Genomic DNA, 20,827 nt, shown 5'->3' with positions numbered 1-20,827 from the left:
CACTACAAACACTCGAACATCTACAGATACCTTTGAGAAGAAAACAAAACCATGGCATTGCTTTGCTACAGGTTCTCTGCTCGTCCTTGAAATTTGTATTACTAATAAATTATAGCCATGTTTCCCTGGAAAGATCCATTCAGTCCCACAAGTGTTTGAGCATTGGTCATCATTTGTCAAAATATAATCCTTATCCTATAATCAAGAAGTAGTGATAATCCGTTCTCCTCTGTCCGTCAGGTGGAGATGCTGGAGCGTAAATACGGAGGACGCTTCATAACCCGGCATGCGGCCCGCACCATCCAGACAGCCTTCCGCCAGTACCAGATGAACAAAAACTTTGAGCGTCTCAGGAGTTCTATGTCTGAGAACCGCATGTCCCGACGCATCGTCCTGTCCAACATGAGGATGCAGTTCTCCTTCGAGGGCCCTGAGAAAGTCCACAGCTCCTACTTTGAGGGGAAACAGGTGTCCCTGACAGACGACGGTACCCCCCTGGCCTTGGTACAGTCCGAGTGCGGGGACATGGAGGTCCACCACCAGGCCAACATGGCGTCTCACCCTGCCTCCCAGAACGACCTGACGGACGCCATCACGGAGTTGGAGGACGCCTTCTCCAGGCAGGTGAAGTCTCTGGCCGAATCCATTGATGACGCCTTGAACTGCCGCAGCCTGCAGGGCGACGAGGGTCTTGACCCTGAGGCCATGGGCTGCCCCGAGGTGGAGAGGGAGGTGGCCTATCAGGTGAAGCCTCACCGCGGGGTGGCGGGACGCATGCGAGAGGACATGATGGCATCCTACAGCGATGTGACTCTGTTTATCGACGAGGAGGAGCTGTCTCCCTCTCTGGGGCTGTCGCGGGGGTCAGGTGACCAGCCCTCCAGCATTGAGTCAGACTTACGCCTGCGCTCAGCCAACTCCTCCCAGGAGTACTGGCCCCTGGACGCTAAAGATGAGGGGCGTGACACAGACACCAGCTGCCGCAGCACCCCTTCCCTGGAGTGCCAGGAGCAGCGGCTCCGGGTGGACCACCTCCCCCTGCTGACCATCGAGCCGCCCAGCGACAGCTCCGCCGAACACAGTGACCGCTCTGACCGCAGCTCCGTCAAACGGCCGCCCGTCTACGAGCCTCACGGGGGCAGCCACATCATGGCGTCCTCCAAGGCTAGCCCCAAACACATCTCTCATGGGCCACCCCCGCGGGCGCCCTCCAGGGATGACGAAGCGCCCCTCCGCCACCGCCACCGGGCGCTGGAAAGCCACCTGGCCATCAACGGCTCTGCCAACCGGCAGAGCAAGTCTGAGTCTGACTTCTCAGACGGGGATAACGACAGCATCAATAGCACGTCTAACTCCAACGACACCATCAATTGCAGCTCTGAGTCGTCCAGGGACAGCCTGAGGGAGCAGACACTCTGCAAGCAGACATACCACAAAGAGACACGCAACAGCTGGGACTCGCCCGTCTTCAGCAACGATGTGATCCGCAAGAGGCACTACCGCATCGGCCTGAACCTCTTCAACAAGTAGGTGCTCAGCTCTGACTGAGTGCTAACGTGGTTGTCCACTGATTGGTGTAATTAAGGGTAAATGAGTAGAGGGGTTCTTATAGAGAAACCGAGGTGACCTATTTACAGTTATCAGGATTGTATTTGGGCCACACAATATAAGGCAATCAGTCGAATTCAATTGAATTAGCAGGGTTAAAGACAAGTCCTATGAAATGGTAAAAATGCATACAATTTGTATAAGGTAGGCCTATGGGCTAAGGTATATATTTGTGTATTCGTGTAAACTCTTTGTAGACTCATAGGTCTACTTTTTATAGGACTGATATTCTGTAGATGAGAAATTCAGACAGGTGCAGTTTTACAGTCCATCAGTTGATCCTCTACTACATACAGCCAGACAGTCGCTCCGTTTTCTGTGCCCTTATTAAATATTAACCACCCTGTTCCTGTTGTGGCCACTTCCTATCAGTCACAGAATCAAACACCACACTTGGCTCTGTAAAATGACTGAATAGGTCGCAGAAGGACACACCTGCTTCAAAAAGGCCTTATTTTGATGTCATGCTTGACTTTTTCAGTCGGGTCACCTTTGGTGTCCGTCTCATTGTGTCTGTCTGCTTCGCTATAAACACGAACCCTTCTTTCTTGTGTGTCTGCAGGAAGCCAGAGAAAGGCGTCCAGTACTTGACTGAGAGAGGGTTCGTCCCGGACACGCCTGTGGGTGTGGCTCACTTCCTGCTTCAGAGGAAGGGCCTGAGCAGGCAGATGATTGGAGAGTTCCTGGGCAACCGTCAGAAACAGTTCAACAGAGACGTCCTGGAGTGAGTACTAATTTGTAAAGGCCAGGTCATGTGACACTTGTTATTGTCTATCAAAAAAACATTGATTGGGGGATCACAGTGTCTTGCACAGCTAGCATTATACTGTAGGCCAGGCCAGAACAATAGACGTACTGTTCCAAGTTCAGCAAGCCATCTTTGCATCCACCGCTCTTAATTTATATCCTAACTGGGAGGTAATTGTCTTGGAACAGCTGGTTCCAACATTGTGCCCGTTTAAAATTCTACATCTCAAAGTAAGATGGCCGAACTTTGTGTATCTGTGGCCTTGGGCCAGCCTAGTAGAACGTCCACACTCTCAAATGTGCTTCATGTATTTTCAAAGGATTACTAGGTGGATCCCTATTAGATTTTGACACATCTTGACCTGCTGGGTGCAGAATGCCCCCCTGATCTGCACGTTTCAGCTGGGTAGTGAATGAGATGGACTTTTGTAATAACCACTTTTCCACGTGTAGATTTGAACTAGAGATGGGCACCAATATGGAAAGTACATATCGACATCAGGTTGCATTTTTACATTTGATATTGACGTCATATCGGAGTTTACTGAACTTGCTGTTAAAGCTGGAATCCTTAGTTTCCACATACATTTTTGGTCTTAATGATATATACCCATTGATTCTTGAAGCGTATGTTTACACTGTTTGTAAACAAAGTGAATGTAAACAAACACTTGCATAGCCTCAAAACGTGGTTTCATTTGTGTATCGTGGATGGTCAGTCCTGGCATACATGGCGCTCGCTTTGAATGTGAGAGTGGTTACATTTCTCCAGGCCCATCCCTCAGTTTTTGACCAAAACACAGGTGGGCGTGACTGCTTTCTTATTGTTACAATTACGGATTCCAACTTTAAATACTATACAAATCAATTACATATTTGTTTGGTTAGGGAATTCATTGGTTGCTTGCTTGTGTGTTCCAGCTGTGTGGTGGACGAGATGGATTTCTCGTCAATGGAGCTGGACGAGGCACTGAGAAAGTTCCAGAACCACATCCGGGTCCAGGGAGAGGCCCAGAAGGTGGAGCGCCTCATCGAAGCCTACAGGTGAGCCAACCGATAGACGGCTCCGAGAAGCATATACTAGGTAGACAGCCACGTTAGGATGGGGGGGGGGGGGGGGATATAAGCACACATGTAGACTGAGGATGAGGGGCTATTCACGTAGACAGGTTTGGCCAAGAGGGTACTACAGGTCAGTATTAGCATTTTACAATGGTAACAGCGTGATCAACATCAACCAAAATACTATAATCGCTAGAGTACTGCACATTAGTTTCAGATAACGTTTTCTCTCTCACGAGTGACCTAACAGTTCTTCACTCTTTTGCGTTACATTTTCAAATGTAATGCAAATGTTGACCAATGTCTTGAAAATGCAAGTCACTGCTGACTTTGCTCACAACACCGTGTTGGCTAAATGACTTATTAATGCGTAGAGGGACTTGGTGCTTCAGTTACTTTTGCTTGAGTAAATAGGACAGTTCCTCACGCAATGCTGCAATAATGATGACACGGTACACACACAATGTTGACAGTTATTGTCCATCATGTGATGCATTGTATGCTGGCTTTACACATTTTCACCAGCAAGTCAATAAGACAAATGTGTGGACAAAATCCGGTTTTATATTCAAATGCGTTCTATGATGGCTCTCTATGTCAAAAGCCTCTGACTCTCTTTTCACCTCTGACACGTGATGTCATCTCCCTTTCCTGTTGTTTTGTATTCCAGCCAACGCTACTGTATCTGTAACCCCACGGTGGTGCGACAGTTCCGGAACCCTGATACCATCTTCATCCTGGCCTTCGCCATCATCCTCCTCAACACAGACATGTACAGCCCCAACGTCAAGCCAGAGAGGAAGATGAAGCTGGAGGACTTCGTCAAGAACCTCCGAGGTGAGAGAGAGGGGGGGTGGGGGAATGTCATGGTTTCTGAAGACTAAACGGAGACATTGTCCTCTACATATTTTAGAGAAAATAAAGAATGATAAAATCGACTAAAAACTTCAACAGGTGAGTGGAGGACATTCAAAATGTGATTTCTTCACCGCTTTTAACAAGGCACAACTGTAACAGTGCTATCTATCTGGATTAAAAGTAGAAAGCACACATCCACTCCAGCTCAGCAGGACAGAAGTGGAGCAGAGAATAAGCAATCACAAATGGAACAGGTTCATTTGTGCTACATGATTAGCGTTTCAATCACGAAAGCAACATTTTCATCGCACACAGATGAAGACGAGACCTTTTTCATAGGGAGGGTGACGGCAGAATGTTGACTATCTGAAGAGGCTGTCACGTGTTACGTGTTTAAAATTCCATTTCAATATCTGGCAGCGTCGGGCAGTTCACAAGGGCAGGCTGCGACTGTGTGTTTGAGTCGAGGCTGTTTTGAGGTAGCGTCGACCTTGATGGAAATGTGTCAACAGTCATTAATTGCGCCTTCACACAATCACATTAGCAATTCGTAGTCTTGGGCGAGCAGCGCGATAGAAGCACAGTCAACTACTTGTCGTTTTTTTGCTTGGCATTTGAGATTTGATTCGAGAAGTAAAGCGTGACGGGCGGATTCATCCTCCATCGTGATGAGTGTTCGGAAATGGTCAAACGAGGAGGAGTCACTGGATAAGAGGGATTCATATTCTCACGCGAAATGGAAAAGGCAAAGTGTGTGTGCGCGCGTGCTGCGTCCGTGCTTTTGCGTGTGTGTGCCTCTGTGTGTGTGTGTGTGTGTGTGTGTGTGTGTGTGTGTGTGTGTGTGTGTGTGTGTGTGTGTGTGTGTGTGTGTGTGTGTGTGTGTGTGTGTGTGTGTGTGTGTGTGTGTAACCATCGTCTCCTCTCCTCCTCAGGGGTGGATGATGGGGAGGACATCCCCAGGGAGACTCTGGTAGGAATATATGAAAGGATCAGGAAGAGGGAGCTGAAGACCAACGAGGACCACGTGTCTCAAGTTCAGAAGGTGGAGAAACTCATAGTGGGGAAGAAACCGGTGAGGAGCACACAATGTACCTAAACCTCCGCTACTGCACTTTTTGCATAGTGCTTGATAAAAGGCAGATGCCTGAAACGCCCTTGGGTTTACTCTGGCATGACTCGTCTTAATTAAATCTGTCACTCCAAAGCCCCTCGATTAACTATGGCATTCCGTTTGTCAAATACAGCCCAAAGACACACATTTATCCATGGAGAGCGAGTGTTGGGCCTTTTCTTTACACACTATCAAATCAAATCAAGTTATATTGGTCACATACACACGGTTAGCAGATGTTATTGCGAGTGTAGCGAAATGCTTGTGCTTCTAGTTCTAACAGGGCAGCAATATCTAACATGTAATCTAACAATTCCACAACAACTACCTAATACACACAAATATAAGTAAAGGAATGGAATAACAATATATACATATAAATATATGGACGAGCAATGACAGAGCGGCGTAGGCAAGATGCAATAGATGGTATAAAATACAGTATATACATATGAGTAATGTAAGTTATGTAAACATTATTTAAGTGACTAGTGATCCATTTATTAAAGTGGCCAATGATTTCAAGTCTGTATGTAGGCAGCAGCCTCTCTGTGTTAGTGATGGCTGTTTTAACAGTCTGATGGCCTTGAGATAAAAGCTGTTTTTCAGTCTCTCGGTCCCAGCTTTGATGCACCTGTACTGACCTCACCTTCTGGATGGTAGCGCGGTGAACTGGCTGTGGCTCGGGTGGTTGTTGTCATTGATGATCTTTTTGGCCTTCCTGTGACATCGGGTGCTGTAGGTGTCCTGGAGGGCAGGGAGTTTTCCTCCGTTGATGCGTTTGTAAAAGTTAGAGGGTTTTAGGTGACAAGCCAAATTTCTTCAGCCTCCTTAGGTTGAAGAGGCACTGTTGCGTCTTCTTCACCACACTGTCTGTGTAGGTGGACCATTTCAGTTTGTCCGTGATGTGTACGCCGAGGGACTTAACTATCCACCCTCTCCACTGCTGTCCTGTTGATGTGGATAGGGGGGTGCTCCCTCTGCTGTTTCCTGAAGTCCACGATCGTTGTTTTCCTGACACCACATTCCAAGTGCCCTCACCTCCTCCCTGTAGGCTGTATCGTCATTGTTGGTTAATCAAGCCTACTACTGTTGTGTCGTCTGCAAACTTGATGATTGAGTTGGAGTCATGCATGGCCACGCAGTCATGGGTGAACAAGGAGTACAGGAGGGGACTGAGCACACACCCTTGTGGGGCCCCAGTGTTGATTATCAGCGAAGTGGAGCGGTTGTTTCCTACCTTCACCACCTGGGGGCGGCCCGTCAGGAAGTCCAGGACCCAATTGCACAGGGCGGGGTTGAGACCCAGGCCCTCAAGCTTAATGATGAGCTTGGAGTGTACTATGGTGTTAAATGCTGAGCTATAGTCAATGAACAGCATTCTTACATAGGCATTCCTCTTGTCCAGATGGGATAGGGCAGTGTGCAGTGTGATGGCGATTGCATTGTCTGTGGACCTATTGGGGTGGTAAGCAAATTGAAGTGGGTCTAGGGTGACAGGTAAGGTGGAGGTGATATGATCCTTGACTTGTCTCTCAAAGCACTTCATGATGACAGAAGTGAGTGCTACAGGGCGATAGTCATTTAGTTCAGTTACGTTAGCATTCTTGGGTACAGGAACAATGGTGGCCATCTTGAAGCATGTGGGCACAGCAGACTGGGATAGGGAGAGATTGAATATGTCCGTAAACACACCAGCCAGCTAGTTTGCGCATGCTCTGAGGAAGCGCCTAGGGATGCCGTCTGGGCCAGCAGCCTTGCGAGGGTTAACACGTTTAAATGTTTTACTCATGTAGGCCACGGAGAAAGAGAGCCCACAGTCCTTGGTAGCGGGCTGCGTCTGTGGCACTGCATTATCCTCAAAGTGGGCAATGAAGGTGTTTAGTTTGTCTGGAAGCAAGACGTTGGTGTCCGTGACATGGCTGGTTTTCCTTTTGTAGTCTGTGATTGACTCTAGACCCTGCCACATACAGTTTACAATTGGCTCATTCGTCCCCCTCCTCTCCCCTGTAACTATTCCCCAGGTCGTTGCTGCAAATGAGAACGTGTTCTCAGTCAACTTACCTGGTAAAATAACGGTAAAAAAAAAAAAAAAAAAAAAAAAAAAAAAAATACGTCTCGTGTCTGAGCCGTTGAATTGCGACTCTACTTTGTCTCTATACTGGCATTTTGCTTGTTTGATTGCCTTGCAGAGGGAATAACTACACTGTTTGGATCCGGCCATATTCCCATTCACCTTTCCATGGTTAAATGTGGTGGTTCGCGATTTCAGTGTGAGGAATTCTAGGTCAGGTGAACAAAAGGACTTGAGTTCCTGCATGTTGTTACAATTACACCATGAGACGTTAATCATGAAACATACACCCCTCGCCCATCTTCTTCCCGGAGAGATGTTTGTTCCTGTCGGGCACGATGCACAAAGAATCCAGGTGGCTGTACCGACTCTGACAGCATATCCCGAGAGAGCCATGTTCAGGAGAGCCTTTTTTTCTCGCAAGTATCCAAGCAATCTCATATGTTGCCTTGTCGTTTTCTCTGCAACCGCGCTAGATCTGTCCATCATTTGTTGTTGTCCTTTGAGCTGTCTTTTGAGTTGCGCTATTTTGATGTTTCTGGAGGTTGCTTTGTGACGGATATGTTTTGTCAAAGTGGGCATGGTGTGACTGGAAATGTCGCTCCAAAATTTGCTCCTTCAAAACAATTGACTGCCTTCTGTCAAATAAGACAAAGTGAGGTAGTCCTATTATGCAGAACAAAAAAAAGATCCATGTCTACCAGACTGCAAAATTAAATGGGAGTAGCAGAGTGATGTGTCGGTCGCTGTAGCTGAGCAGTTGCGTTCTATTTCGGTCTTTCTGTTCAACAGCTGCGCTATACTGCCATCTATCTGCCGTCCAGGGAGCAATAGGTATATTCAATGACGTGATTCAGGCTTCCATTAAACACATTGAATTGAAATTGTATCATTGTTATGTTTTATGAATGGAAACTAGGAAAATCACCGCAATCTGCAAATGAAGGGCCTGCGCAATGAGTACCACTGCACTAATATAACACTTAGTATAGTGAAAAGGCATAGCCTACTTACACTTACTATATAGGAGCAAAAACAGAGGGTAAACAACAAATCAAATTGTATTGCTTGTGTACACCGATTTTGCAGATGTTATCGCAGGTGCAGCGAAATGCTTGTGTTTATAGTTCCAACAGGGCAGTAATGCCTAGCAATAATTTTTTTTAAGCAATAAACACACCATCCAAAAATATATATTTAAGAAATATCAGAATGGGCAATGTCAGAGAGCGGAATAAAAACATATAATGTATATATATATACATATAATGATGTGTAAATATCGTATGGACAGTATATGAATAGAAAAGGTTTATTCAGTAGTATACACAGTGCACTCAAAGTATTCATACCCCTTGACTTATTCCACATGTTGTTGAGTTACAGCCTTAATTCAAAATTGATTGAATGCATTTTCTCACCCATCTACTCACGATACCCCATAATGACAAAGTGAAAACGTCTTTTTAGCCATTTTTGCACATTTTATTGAAAATGAAATACAGAAATATCTAATTGACATAAGTATTCACACCCCTGAGTCAATACATGTTAGAATCACATTTGGCAGCGATTAGAGCTATGAGGCTTTCTTGGTTAGTCTTTAAGGGTGTTTTCACACTTGGTTAGTCTTTAAGGGTTCACACTTGGTCCCTTTCAGACAATTTATGTGAACTCCAAAGGAACTTAGACCCCTCAAAAGAGCCCCCAAAGCGTACCGAACTGTGACCATCTCGAGAGGTGGTCTGAGTTCGGTTCCCTTGAATTCCACGGTCCGGTTCCGTTTTTTAGGACAATGTGAACGAAAGCTCCCCAGGTTCACTTGACATTATTGCAACACAGTTTCCCCTGCCATAACCCGCCACAAAAAAGAGAAGATATATTGATGTGCAGATTCGCATCATTTTTTGGATATTGATTAGCGATTATTAAGGACACACCGAAATTCCAAAATGTGTGGAGTTTTTAGTTCAGATTATTTGTTTGCAATATGTGATCTATAGACTACGAGAGCTTCATAAGCTGTTTGTTTGTGGGGTCTGAATAGTGTGAGAAGACAATATATTTGGTGAGAATCAAATATTTTCTAGCTCTTAAAGGGGCAGTAGCCTACCTTGGGTGTACAATTTTAATTTACAGCATTATTCTGCAATAGTTTTTCCCCCCTCATCAATCTACACACAATACTCCAAAATGACAACGCAAAAACAAGTTTTTAGAAATTCTTCAATTTTATTTAACAAAAAAATAAAAAAAATACATTTACATAAGTATTCAGACCTTTTAATCAGTACTTTGTTGAAGCACCTTTGGCAGCGATTACAGCCATGATGCAGCCACCACCATGCTTCACCGTAGGGATGGTGCAAGGTTTTCTCCAGACATGACGTTTGGCATTCAGGCCAAAGAGTTCAATTTTGATTTCATCAGACCAGAGAATCTTGAGGAATCTCATGGTCTGAGAGTCCTTTAGGTGTCTCTTGGCAAACTCCAAGCGGGCTGTTGTGCCTTTTACTGAGGAGTGGCTTCCGTCTGGCCACTCTACCATAAAATCCTGATTGGTTGAGTGCTGCAGAGATTGTTGTCCTTCTGGAAGGTTCTCCCATCTCCACAGAAGAAGTCTGAAGCTCTATCAGAGTGACCATCGGGTTCTTGGTCACCTCTCTGACCAAGGCCCTTCTCCCCCGATTGCTCAGTTTGGCCGGGCAGCCATCTCTAGGAAGAGTCTTAGTGGTTCCAAATTTCTTCAATTTTAAGAATGATGGAGGCCACTGTGTTCTCGGGGACCTTCAATGCTGCAGAAATGTTTTGGTACCCTTCCCCAGAGCTGTACCTCAACACAATCCTGTCTCGGAGCTCTACGTACAATTCCTTCGAACTCATGGCTTGGTTTTTGCTCTGACGTGCACCGTCAACTGTGAGACCTTATATAGACAGGTGTGTGCCTTTTCCAAATCAATTGAATTTAACTCCAATCAAGTTGTAGAAACATCTCAAGGATGATCAATGGAAACAGGATGCACCTGAGCTCAACTTCAAGTCTCATAGCAAAGGGTCTGAATACTTATCTAAATAAGGTATTTCTGTTTGATATTTTTTATACATTTGCAAACATTTTTAAAAACCTGTTTTCTCTTTGTTATGGGGTGTGCAGATTGATAAACATTGTTTTTAAAATATTTTTTTAATAAGTCTGTGACATAACATTTGGAAAGTGTCAAGGGGTCTGAATACTTTCCGAATGCACTGTACATATGAAGTGGGTAAAACGGTATGTAAATATTAGTAAAGTGACCAGTGTTTAATTACTATATACATAGGGCAGCATTCTCTAGGGTTCAGGGTAGAGTACCGGGTGCTAGCCAGCTTGAACAGTGACTAAGATTCAAAGGTTTGTGAGGGTCTTAGGGGCCAAGTTTGAAGAGCCGCTGTTGCGCACTGTGTGAAGGGACCATTTCAGGTTGTCAGTGAAGTTCACGCCGAACTTGAAGCTTTTGACCCTTTCTACTTCGGGCTTGTGGATGGGGTTGTGCTCTCTCTGCTGTCTCCTGTAGTCCACAATCAGCACCTTCGTTTTGTTGACGTTGAGCGAGAGTTTATTTTCCTGGCACCACTCAGCCAGGGCTCTCACCTCCTCCCTGTAGGCTGTCTCGTCATTGTTGGTAATCAAGTCTACTACTGTTGTCGTCAACAAACTTGATGATTGAGTTGAAGGCGTTCGTGGCCACGCAGTCATGGGTGAACAGGGAGTACAGGAGGGGCTGAGGACGTACCCCTGTGGGGTGCATACTCAGCCCCTCCCCTGTGGGGTGCGTACTCAGCCCCTCCTGAGGATGGGGTGGAGGTGGAGGTGTTGTGGCCTACCTTCACCACTTGGGGTCGGCCCGTCAGGAAGTCCAGGACCCAGTTGCACAGGGAGGGGTTCAGACCCAGGGCCCTGAGCTTAGTGATGAGCTTGGAGGGCACTATGGTGTTGAAGGCTGAGCTGTAGTCGAACAGTATGCTTACATAGTTATTTCTCTTGTTTAGGGCAGTGTGCAGTGCAATGGAGATTGCGTCATTTCAGTCATGTGAAGGTAGAAGGGGGAAAAGCCTGAGATTCTCAGTGACCCCAGGAATTTAAAGGAGTGATTAACCCCGTATACCCCAAAGAAAAATGATCCCTCGTCATCACTAAACGGCAGTATCAAAACCCTCAGAGGGCCGGAGGTACAGTGAAGTACCTGGACATTAAACAACAAATTAGACTTCCATTCTACAATAATGTACTGTATCTTTCCCACTGGTATTGTAGAGCTAGAGATCTTGTTTTCACCTCAGTTGTTTAAACCACTTCATTCAACTCATTACTGACTCACGGACAGGATTACTGAAACCCTACTTTGAGGTTCCCATGAGGGTTGCTTGCACATAAATGTCTCATGGCTTATACAGACGTAAACAGACAGATGTCTTGGACCATATATCGGAAGTTTACATACACTTAGGTTGGGGTCATTAAAACTAATTTTTCAACCACTCCACAAATGTCTTGTTAAGAAACTATAGTTTTGGCAAGTCGGTTAGGACATCTACTTTGTGCATGACAAGTATTTTTTCCAACAATTGTTTATAGACAGATTATTTCACTTATAATTCACTGTATCACAATTCCAGTGGGTCAGAAGTTTACATACACTAAGTTGACTGTGCCTTTAAACAGCTTGGAAAATTCCCGAAATTGATGTCATGGCTTTAGAAGCTTTTGATAGGCAAATTGAGATCATTTGAGTCAATTGGAGGTGTACCTGTGGATGTATTTCAAGGCCTACCTTCAAACTCAGTGCCGCTTCGCTTGACATCATGGGAAAATCAAAATAAATCAGCCAAGACTTCAGAAAAAAAATTGTAGACCTCCACAAGTCTGGTTCATCCTTGGGGAGCAATTTCCAAACGGCTGAAGGTACCACATTCATCTGTACAAACAATAGTACGCAAGTATAAACACCATGGGACCATGCAGCCGTCATAACGCCCAGGAAGGAGACGCGTTCTGTCTCCTTGAGATGAACTTATTTTGGTGCGAAAAGTGCAAAGCAATTCAAGAACAACAGCAAAGGACCTTGTGAAGATGCTGGAGGAAACGGATACAAAGGTATCTATATCCACAGTAAAACGAGTCCTATATAGACATAACCTGAAAGGCTGCTCCGCAAGGAAGAAACCACTGGTCCAAAACTGCCATAAAAAAGCCAGACTACGGTTTGCAACTGCACATGGGGACAAAGATTGTACTTTTTGGAGAAATGTCCTCTGGTCTGATGAAACAAAAATAGAAATGTTTGGTCGTGTCTTTGGCAATGCCAGATTAATTGCTATGACATGCTATTCTATAAAATAATTTCTCCGTAATTAATATTACCTGATTGAACTAATCATGTAAATATAATTGACTAGAGAGGGACACCACGAAAGAATATTTATAGAGCTGTTATCTTCCGAATAAACTCTTAAAGATGTAGTAATATTTTACATCCATAGCAGTCACCTTAATCGTCATTTTATTCAGTCTCATCTGAAAGTGGTAAATCCTTGGTTATCTGCAAGAATCCTGGCTAACAAGTTGAATCAGCAATACAAAATTGAGTTTAATTATTTATTTACTGAATACCTAACTAATCACACAGAAACACACATACACAATTAAATCATAACTTGATTACAAAGTGCCGTCATAAAGAAAAACGTACCTAGCGGGCGGAATAGATATGACAGCTTGTTACACAAAGAAAAGGGGCTGAGTTTTAGTGAAAGGGCGGGAGACTGGGACAGGGCCGAAGCTGTGCTATCGTAAATACAGTATCTTATGCATTCTAAATTACCGCCCATTTGAAAAAGGAAAATGCAATAAATATTTACTCTGAGCTGCGCTTCAGTAGGTTGGTGGTAGATGGAAGACTGTATCGCCAACCCGAGTCCTCTGTCCTTTGAAGAATGTCTCTGGTGGTCACTGGATACGTTGGAGTAACGTCGTGTGTAGTAGACGGAATACTCTGACTGTCCTTCCTAACCTACGTTTGTAGCAGCTGTTGCTAACTCAACGGCTAGGAGGTATCACTTCTGTAGTGAATACGAGTTCAAAGTTCATACCAGTTACAACCAAAGTCCATGCTGATGTTGGCTTAGTTCTGTAGTTATTATCTGAACCATTCTGACATCGGATCGTCATCCTAAATGTACCCGGAACAGGAAGTTATATTTTTGTCAATGGCTTTTATAGTGGAGGGAGAGGGGTGTGTCTGAAAAGTTTATAATCCATGTCTCTTCACAGGGGCGGGCCCCTAGTTGAGCAGAAGCCCAAATTTATGAAAATCCAAATCTCTCATTTGGAAGCTAAAATTACAATTAATCTCTTCACAAATAATTTCATATTCAAACATTTGAATTTAACAACAATTCCATGTGAATCCGATACCTCTGACGTCTAGACTTTCCACAGTAGAGTTTATGTCATTCTATCATTGATGAGAATGTGTCAGAGGGCAACCGAACTGACATAATATACCTTAAGTACCACCGCATATGTTCAGTTGGTCGGATTACCAGAATATAGTTCATTTCCCCCCACTTCTGATGTTCCTAGAATCTCTATGTTAACCATGGGGTTTTCTTATGTCACATCAGTTATAGTAGGGAGAGGGAAAAGGGGGGGAAAGAGGTATTTATGACTGTCATAAACCTACCCCTAGGCCGACGTCATGACAGCCATAATGACCATCATTATGTTTGGAGGAAAAGGGGGGAAGCTTGCAAGCTGAAGAACACCATCCCAACCGTGAAGCACAGGGGTGGCAGCATCATGTTGTGGGGGGTGCTTTGCTGCAGGAGGGACTGGTGCACTTCACAAAATAGATGGCATCATGAGGCAGAGAAATTATGTGGATATATTGAAGCAACATCTCAAGACATCAGTCAGGAAGTTAAAGCTTGGTCGCAAATGCGTCTTCCAAATGGACAATGACCACAAGCATACTTCCAAAGTTGTGGCAAATGGCTTAAGGACAATAAAGTCAAGGTATTGGAGTGGCCATCACAAAGCCCTGACCTCAATCCTATAGAAAATGTGTGGGCAGAACTGAAAAAGCGTGTGCGAGCAAGGCGGCCTACAAACCTGACTCAGTTACACCAGCTCTGTCAGGAGGAATGGGCCAAAATTCAGCCAACTTATTGTGATAAGCTTATGAAAGTCTACTCAAAACCTTTTGACCCAAGTTAAACAATTTAAAGGCAATGCTACCAAATGCTAATTGAGTGCATGCTAACTTCTGACCCACTTCTGACCCACTGTGATGAAAGAAATAAAAGCTGAACTAAATCATTCTCTCTATTATTCTGACATTTCACATTCTTAAAATGAGGTGGTGACCCTAACTGACCTAAGACAGGGAATTTTTGCTAGGATTAAGTGTCAGGAATTGTGAAAAACTGAGTTTAAATGTATTTGGCTAAGGGGTATGTAAACTTCTGACATCAACTGTATGTAACAGGTTGTAGGCACGTGTCCTGTATGCACTTAAAACAGTAATGAGAGTCTCCCTCTGATATTTTCTCTGTCCTCCCATTGCAGATTGGATCTCTCCACCATGGAATAGGATGTGTAAGTACATGGTCACAGTTTGGCATGCAATGATCATGTCATTGTTATGCGTCATTTTACTCACCCACAGTTTCTATGTAAAGCAAGGGCCATTTAAATGTGTTCAGTGTTCGGCCTGTATTAACATCACCCAGTCTTAGTGTCAGGATGGCTAAAATAATCCACATCCTGTAGATAATTGCTGTTTCAGATGGCTTTAGTTGGGATTAAGGGTCTTCTTGCCCCTAAAAGTCCACACCTATTACTGAGATGAGCAGGATCTCCTGTGATGCACCTGTAGACAGAGTTAACACATATACATTCCTCGGTGCCAGTGAGCTGCACCGTTTACTGACTGTGCTGAGCCGAGCATGCATCACTGCCAAGAAGCCGACCACACAGAGAGGCTGCACGCAGACACACGCATACACACACACACACACACACATACGCACACACTCCTATCCACACAGAAGCCTCCCACAGACAGAGGGCATTTGTTAGAGTGGGTATTATTAGTCATGAATGTTTTAGGGGTGAGACGTGCTGAAAGACTGTTCTGAATCTATTTGGGAGAATAATAAACGATGTAACCTTCTGTAACCTATGTGCTCACAGGCTTCTGTTCTACTGCCATTACACTGTTTACATAGTCATAGACTAGAGGAAAATCATCTCGATATCAGCTGGCTCCTGCTTTTCATTGGATGAATGAGACCGTTTTATACCGTCTTCCTTTCCTGGTATTCAAGTTTTATGAGCACAATTTCTGTGGGGAATAAGTGACAGATGTGTGTTGATCCAAGGGAACCTAGTCTAATCACTCTGTGTCCCCTTGACTCCCGAACAAAGTAGGGTGGTGAAACCACCTCTCCTAACGACAATGAATACATCAGGATGAATAATGTAACGAGGAGAGAAACAGCATCACACAGGGGGTTTTATAGCACACTATTCAGACATCATTATAACCCCTTTCCCCTGCACTCCTCACACTAAGTCATCCTAAAATAGAGGCTCACTGTTTGTTTTCATTTCCCTGTTGGCATAGCTGAGGGGTGTGTGTGCGTGCGCACGTATGTCTGAGTGTGTGCATGTGCGCTTAACAACAGTTATACTTCAATTTGGGGTCATATTACTCTTTGACCGAAGCCCAGGGCCTGACCGCTGTGTGTGTTAGTGAGTAATGTCGCTGGGTTGGTTTCTAGGTGCTGTCCCTGCCCCATCGCAGGCTAGTGTGCTACTGTCGGCTGTTTGAAGTGCCAGACCCCAACAAGCTCCAGAAGTTAGGCCTGCACCAGCGGGAGATCTTCCTGTTCAATGACCTTCTGGTGGTACGTGTCCTCTCCCGCCTTTTTGTCCTGCCCTGTCCTGTGTTAAATATGGTTAGTCAAATATGGTCTTTCAAATGTGACCTCACAGCAACAACAATGAGCAAAGAAGTACAGTCTATGAGCTTTTAGTTCAAACTTTTTGGGGGGTTTCTCCAATATGTTTCTTGCCCTCACGGTATAACTTGTGTATTTGTCTGTGTGCTTGTTTGGGTGTTTTATTTGGGTGCAGGTGACAAAGATTTTCCAGAAGAAGAAGAACTCTGTGACATACAGCTTCCGGCAGTCTTTCTCTCTGTATGGGATGCAGGTTCTGATGTTTGAGAACCAGTGTAAGTAGAACAGACCTCTCCCTGCCCATTCACCATCTCTGCGATGTGTTGTTAGCCCAGCATGGTTATATAGTACATCCCACCGGGTTCAATTTGCACATCTATATACATGTAACCATCCTGTGATGATGGAACGAGACACTGTTTATACTTTCAAAACATTAGACAGATTTTAAACTTCCTTTGTGGTCGATGCCCTGAGTTTTAAAGGTCTCTCTCTGTGTGTTTGGTCCAGATTACGGGAATGGAATCAGGCTTACATCAGCCATACCAGGTGCCGACATCAAGGTCCTCATCAACTTTAATGCGCCCAACCCCCAGGACCGCAAGAAGTTCACTGACGACCTGCGAGAGTCTATCGCCGAGGTCCAGGAAATGGAGAAATACAGGATAGAGTGTGAGCAGACATTTTAGCTCTCTGTCCCTCCCTCTGTTTGCCCCGCCCTCATTCCCTTTTTCCCTCCACCCTCATTCCCTTTTTCCCTCCCTCCATCCGCCCCTCCCTCCCTGGCCGCTGCGAGCCATGTAAACTCAGTCAAGTAGAGGCAGATAGGGCCTGGTCCTCATTACTCACTCTCTGTTTATGAGAAGGTATGTTTATAGAGTTCACAGGATGACTACCACGAGGAGGATTGTGTTTGCGGAAGGGCATTTATCAAAGAGAAACACACACAAGACTGTTTTTACGAATGAGTCGAATATGCGAAAGGATTTAGGTGCACTTTTACAATGTTACATTTGATTATTATGTAAATGCAATAGTTACCGAATTTATAGTAATAATCTATATAAAAGTAAGTGCCAGTAATGAAATTATATGAGGAAATGTAGAAATATTGTATGTTTGAAGATGAATGCTGAAACACACACACACACACACACACACACACACACACACACACACACACACACACACACACACACACACACACGCTATCTTTACCTTACTCTCTCCCCATATGTATGTTCATATAAAGCTGAGCTTGAGAAGCAGAAAGGGGTGGTGAGGCCCAGTATGTCCCAGAGCTCTGGGCTGAAGAAGGAGGCTGGCAATGGCAACATGAACCGGGCCAGTCTGGACGACACCTACACCATGGGCGAGGGCCTAAAGAGGAGCGCCCTCAGCAGCTCCCTCCGCGACCTCTCCGAAGCAGGTAAGGTCAAAGGTCACCACTGTGTTCGCAAAACGGTCCTTTCCTGGGAGAGACCCTGTAGTTTTTTACCTCCTCACTCGTCCTATGGTAATATAACTCTGAACATCCAAGATGAAGTTTTATCGTACCTTGAATTGATGTCCGACTTCCCTTAAGTTGTATTGATGATTAAGTAGAACGTTATTCGGGTGAGAAGTTCTTATTAAATAACTGAAATGCATTCTGTATCTGGGCAGTGTGAGACTTCACAAGATAATAGCGCTTAAGGTCCTGTTAGTTTAGTCCTAAAATTATTTCCTGGTACTGGTGCCCTACCCCGATGTGAAATATTTGATCCTAACCTGGGATATGAAACAACAGAAGTAGGTTTGTGCCATTGGAAAAATAGACGTTTCTAAATGAATAGGCTGTTTGGTAGGATGTTATCAATAGGTCTACTTTAGAGGGTTTGCCTTTCCACTGAGAAGTGATATTGAAGGAAGGATGGCTCTCGCCCCTGTATCTAAATCAAAATATACTTTATATCTCAATGAGCACCTTTGATTTTTTTGCACTTTTTCGTGTCACATTCTCATTCTTAAATCTCTATTTTTTTCTCTCAAACATTTCATGATAAGGCTTGCTTGTTATATGTTTAATTAATCCACCGTTATTCACTACCAGTCATTCTCTCACGTATTGCTGCGATCCAAACCTCCTGAACTCAATGGGGATCTGTTCTCATACGATAACTGACGCGAGACGAGCTCTGGTTCCAAAATTACAAAGAGCGTCTCATTGTCATGAATACCGAGAGTGTTTCACATAGCGGTTCGACTCTAAAGCGAATCACCTTGTGAACATGTCATTCATTCTGGATCGCAGTTATGTTAAGACATCATGGTAACGTAATGAAATCCATACAGGACTTCTACAGTAGCTCACATTTAGGATGTATTTGCTCTGTTTCCATTGTCGTGTTGGGTACTATACTGAAATACAGATACGATAAGGCTAGTCAGTGCTGAAGTCAATAGATCAACATAGGAGTATTTCCTTCCTCCTGTCTTAGGTCTCTGTGTACGTTTAAGCCCTAACTTTCTCAACAGTGTACAATATATTTTCATTTTCTCGCCATTCTCCATCTCATTATGTACTTCCTGATATTTCCATTCCCATTGGGTTTTCAACTGTTTCTCCATATGTAAAGATTGGTCATGTATCCATTGGCTGAGCCTAATGACAGTGGCAAACTGCTCTATGTGCTCGTACACCTCATGTGCAACAGCCATTGTATTGCTTTTGATGTTTCTCCTCCGTGACTGTCACTGCCATTGGCTCTCTACGAAAGCCACCCGTTACCCTTCCTTATGACAATCTACATCTTGTGACAACATTAAATCTGTGTTGTCACATTTTATCAGGGAAAAAAAATCTATGAATAATCGTAACTCGTTGTAGTTTAGAAATACTAACATTGCTTAGCTCTTTGTAGTTATGCCGATGTCCTCAGCTGAATGTTGCAAAAATGATTTCCTTATCCTTTCAGTTTGAGCAATGCAGTAAATTCAAAATGTAGTGTAAAAGTACACTGACCAAATGTCTGTCTCTTATCTCCTAAGTAAATATGAACAAAGCTGCTAAAATAATGGACGTGACAGTAATACCTACCTATCTATCAAGCGGTCCCCCACACACTCCCTGCCCCTTTTATCTCAGCTTCCAGTGTACTACTCACAACCCCCTGCACTGCCCCCTAGGGGAGAGGAGGGCTGCCTAAACCGCTGTAGTTGATCCAGGAGTGCTGTCCTATCCATTTCTAATCTGTGGTATTGCATGTCTCGGGCAGGCAAGCGTGGGCGCCGCAGCAGTGCAGGATCACTAGACAGCAATATGGAAGTAAGTTGGAAGCAGCTGGTGTCCAAGCTACTCTGTGATGATGTGCTCTGTAAAAAAAAAAAAAAACACAGTTTATTTTTGTTGTTCTTGCACCCCTCTCTGCTTCATAGACTCTCAGTTCATTTTGTTTTATGACCTTTTTTTATAATCTCGGATGCCTTTTAACAACCTGCCTGCCTCGGTTAGTGTGCATGCATGGGCTGCCTGCCTCTGACGCTGGCTAGATGGGAGACATGTCTTGTTTTGGTCATGTGGCCAGTTTGCCCTTTTTCTTGAAACAAGCATGCCTCTACTACTAATTCCCCCTTCCTCCCTCTAATCCACCCAGCTGTTTGTTTTGATCACAGTCTAATGTCTTCCATTCAGCCATGTCCCGACCCGCAGTTTGGCTTTCCTTTGGGGCTCTCTTACCTTCGGCAGGGGTGCCAGTGAATACCTGTTGTAGCACCTACTCTCCCCCTAGTGTTGTGCAAACCTAAAGCCCCCCCCTCCCCTCTGGTCCCTCTCCTGTCCCCTGCCTGTCCTATTGAAAGAAAGCTCACAGAGGTTTGAGGCTTAGGGAGGAAGGTTATCTTACAGCAGCTCACGGTCACGTCAATATCTCACTGTCAGAACTTTATCGATGAGCTTTTTACACACAATATCAAAGAGTCAATATGAAAGATGTGGATTTCATTCATCATCATTTCTTCATTCCATGAGTCCGTGTGTTGGTTTTGAAGTCTGGGAACTCTTGAAAATGTCATTCCACTTTCAAAGAAATCTATATGGTCTCTTCACAACCTTGGGCAGAGCATGCACCAAAGGAAGGGCTTTTTAAAACGTGGATGAATCACAAAAAGGATAGAGTCGGAACTAGATTGGTGGATAAGTGAACAGAGTTATTTTAAAATGTGACTACCAGATCTCCAGCATCTCTGCTTCCCGCTGTCTGGCTGAATGCAAAGCCAATATGGATGGAGATTTTGCTTGTCACCTCCTCTGCATGTGGATCCTCTGCCGCCATTGTTTTTAACCAGTTGCATGTGGGGACTCTCAGGTTTGGAAGGCGTTCAAC

The 20,827-nt window shown here is 44.5% G+C and overlaps 1 protein-coding gene across 8 annotated transcripts in view; it reads left to right on the top strand.

Annotated features, from left to right (window-relative positions):
• LOC129830406 (IQ motif and SEC7 domain-containing protein 1-like) overlaps nt 1-20,827 on the top strand; it is a 176,379-nt gene that overhangs the window by 149,394 nt on the left and 6,158 nt on the right. For 7 of the 8 annotated variants that reach the window (XM_055892961.1, XM_055892962.1, XM_055892964.1 and 4 more), the window contains 11 exons: nt 241-1,526; nt 2,171-2,332; nt 3,277-3,399; nt 4,088-4,254; nt 5,208-5,347; nt 15,067-15,096; nt 16,284-16,409; nt 16,639-16,738; nt 16,974-17,135; nt 17,716-17,892; nt 19,721-19,770. In XM_055892961.1, coding sequence (XP_055748936.1) covers nt 241-1,526; nt 2,171-2,332; nt 3,277-3,399; nt 4,088-4,254; nt 5,208-5,347; nt 15,067-15,096; nt 16,284-16,409; nt 16,639-16,738; nt 16,974-17,135; nt 17,716-17,892; nt 19,721-19,770 — 2,523 coding nt within the window. The remainder of the gene's footprint in view (nt 1-240; nt 1,527-2,170; nt 2,333-3,276; nt 3,400-4,087; nt 4,255-5,207; nt 5,348-15,066; nt 15,097-16,283; nt 16,410-16,638; nt 16,739-16,973; nt 17,136-17,715; nt 17,893-19,720; nt 19,771-20,827) is intronic. The other variant, XM_055892968.1, reaches the window with a different exon arrangement.

This window comes from Salvelinus fontinalis, chromosome 31 (genome assembly GCF_029448725.1).
Source record: "Salvelinus fontinalis isolate EN_2023a chromosome 31, ASM2944872v1, whole genome shotgun sequence".
NCBI classification, from domain to species: domain Eukaryota; kingdom Metazoa; phylum Chordata; class Actinopteri; order Salmoniformes; family Salmonidae; genus Salvelinus; species Salvelinus fontinalis.
This window is presented reverse-complemented; position numbering and strand designations above follow the sequence as displayed.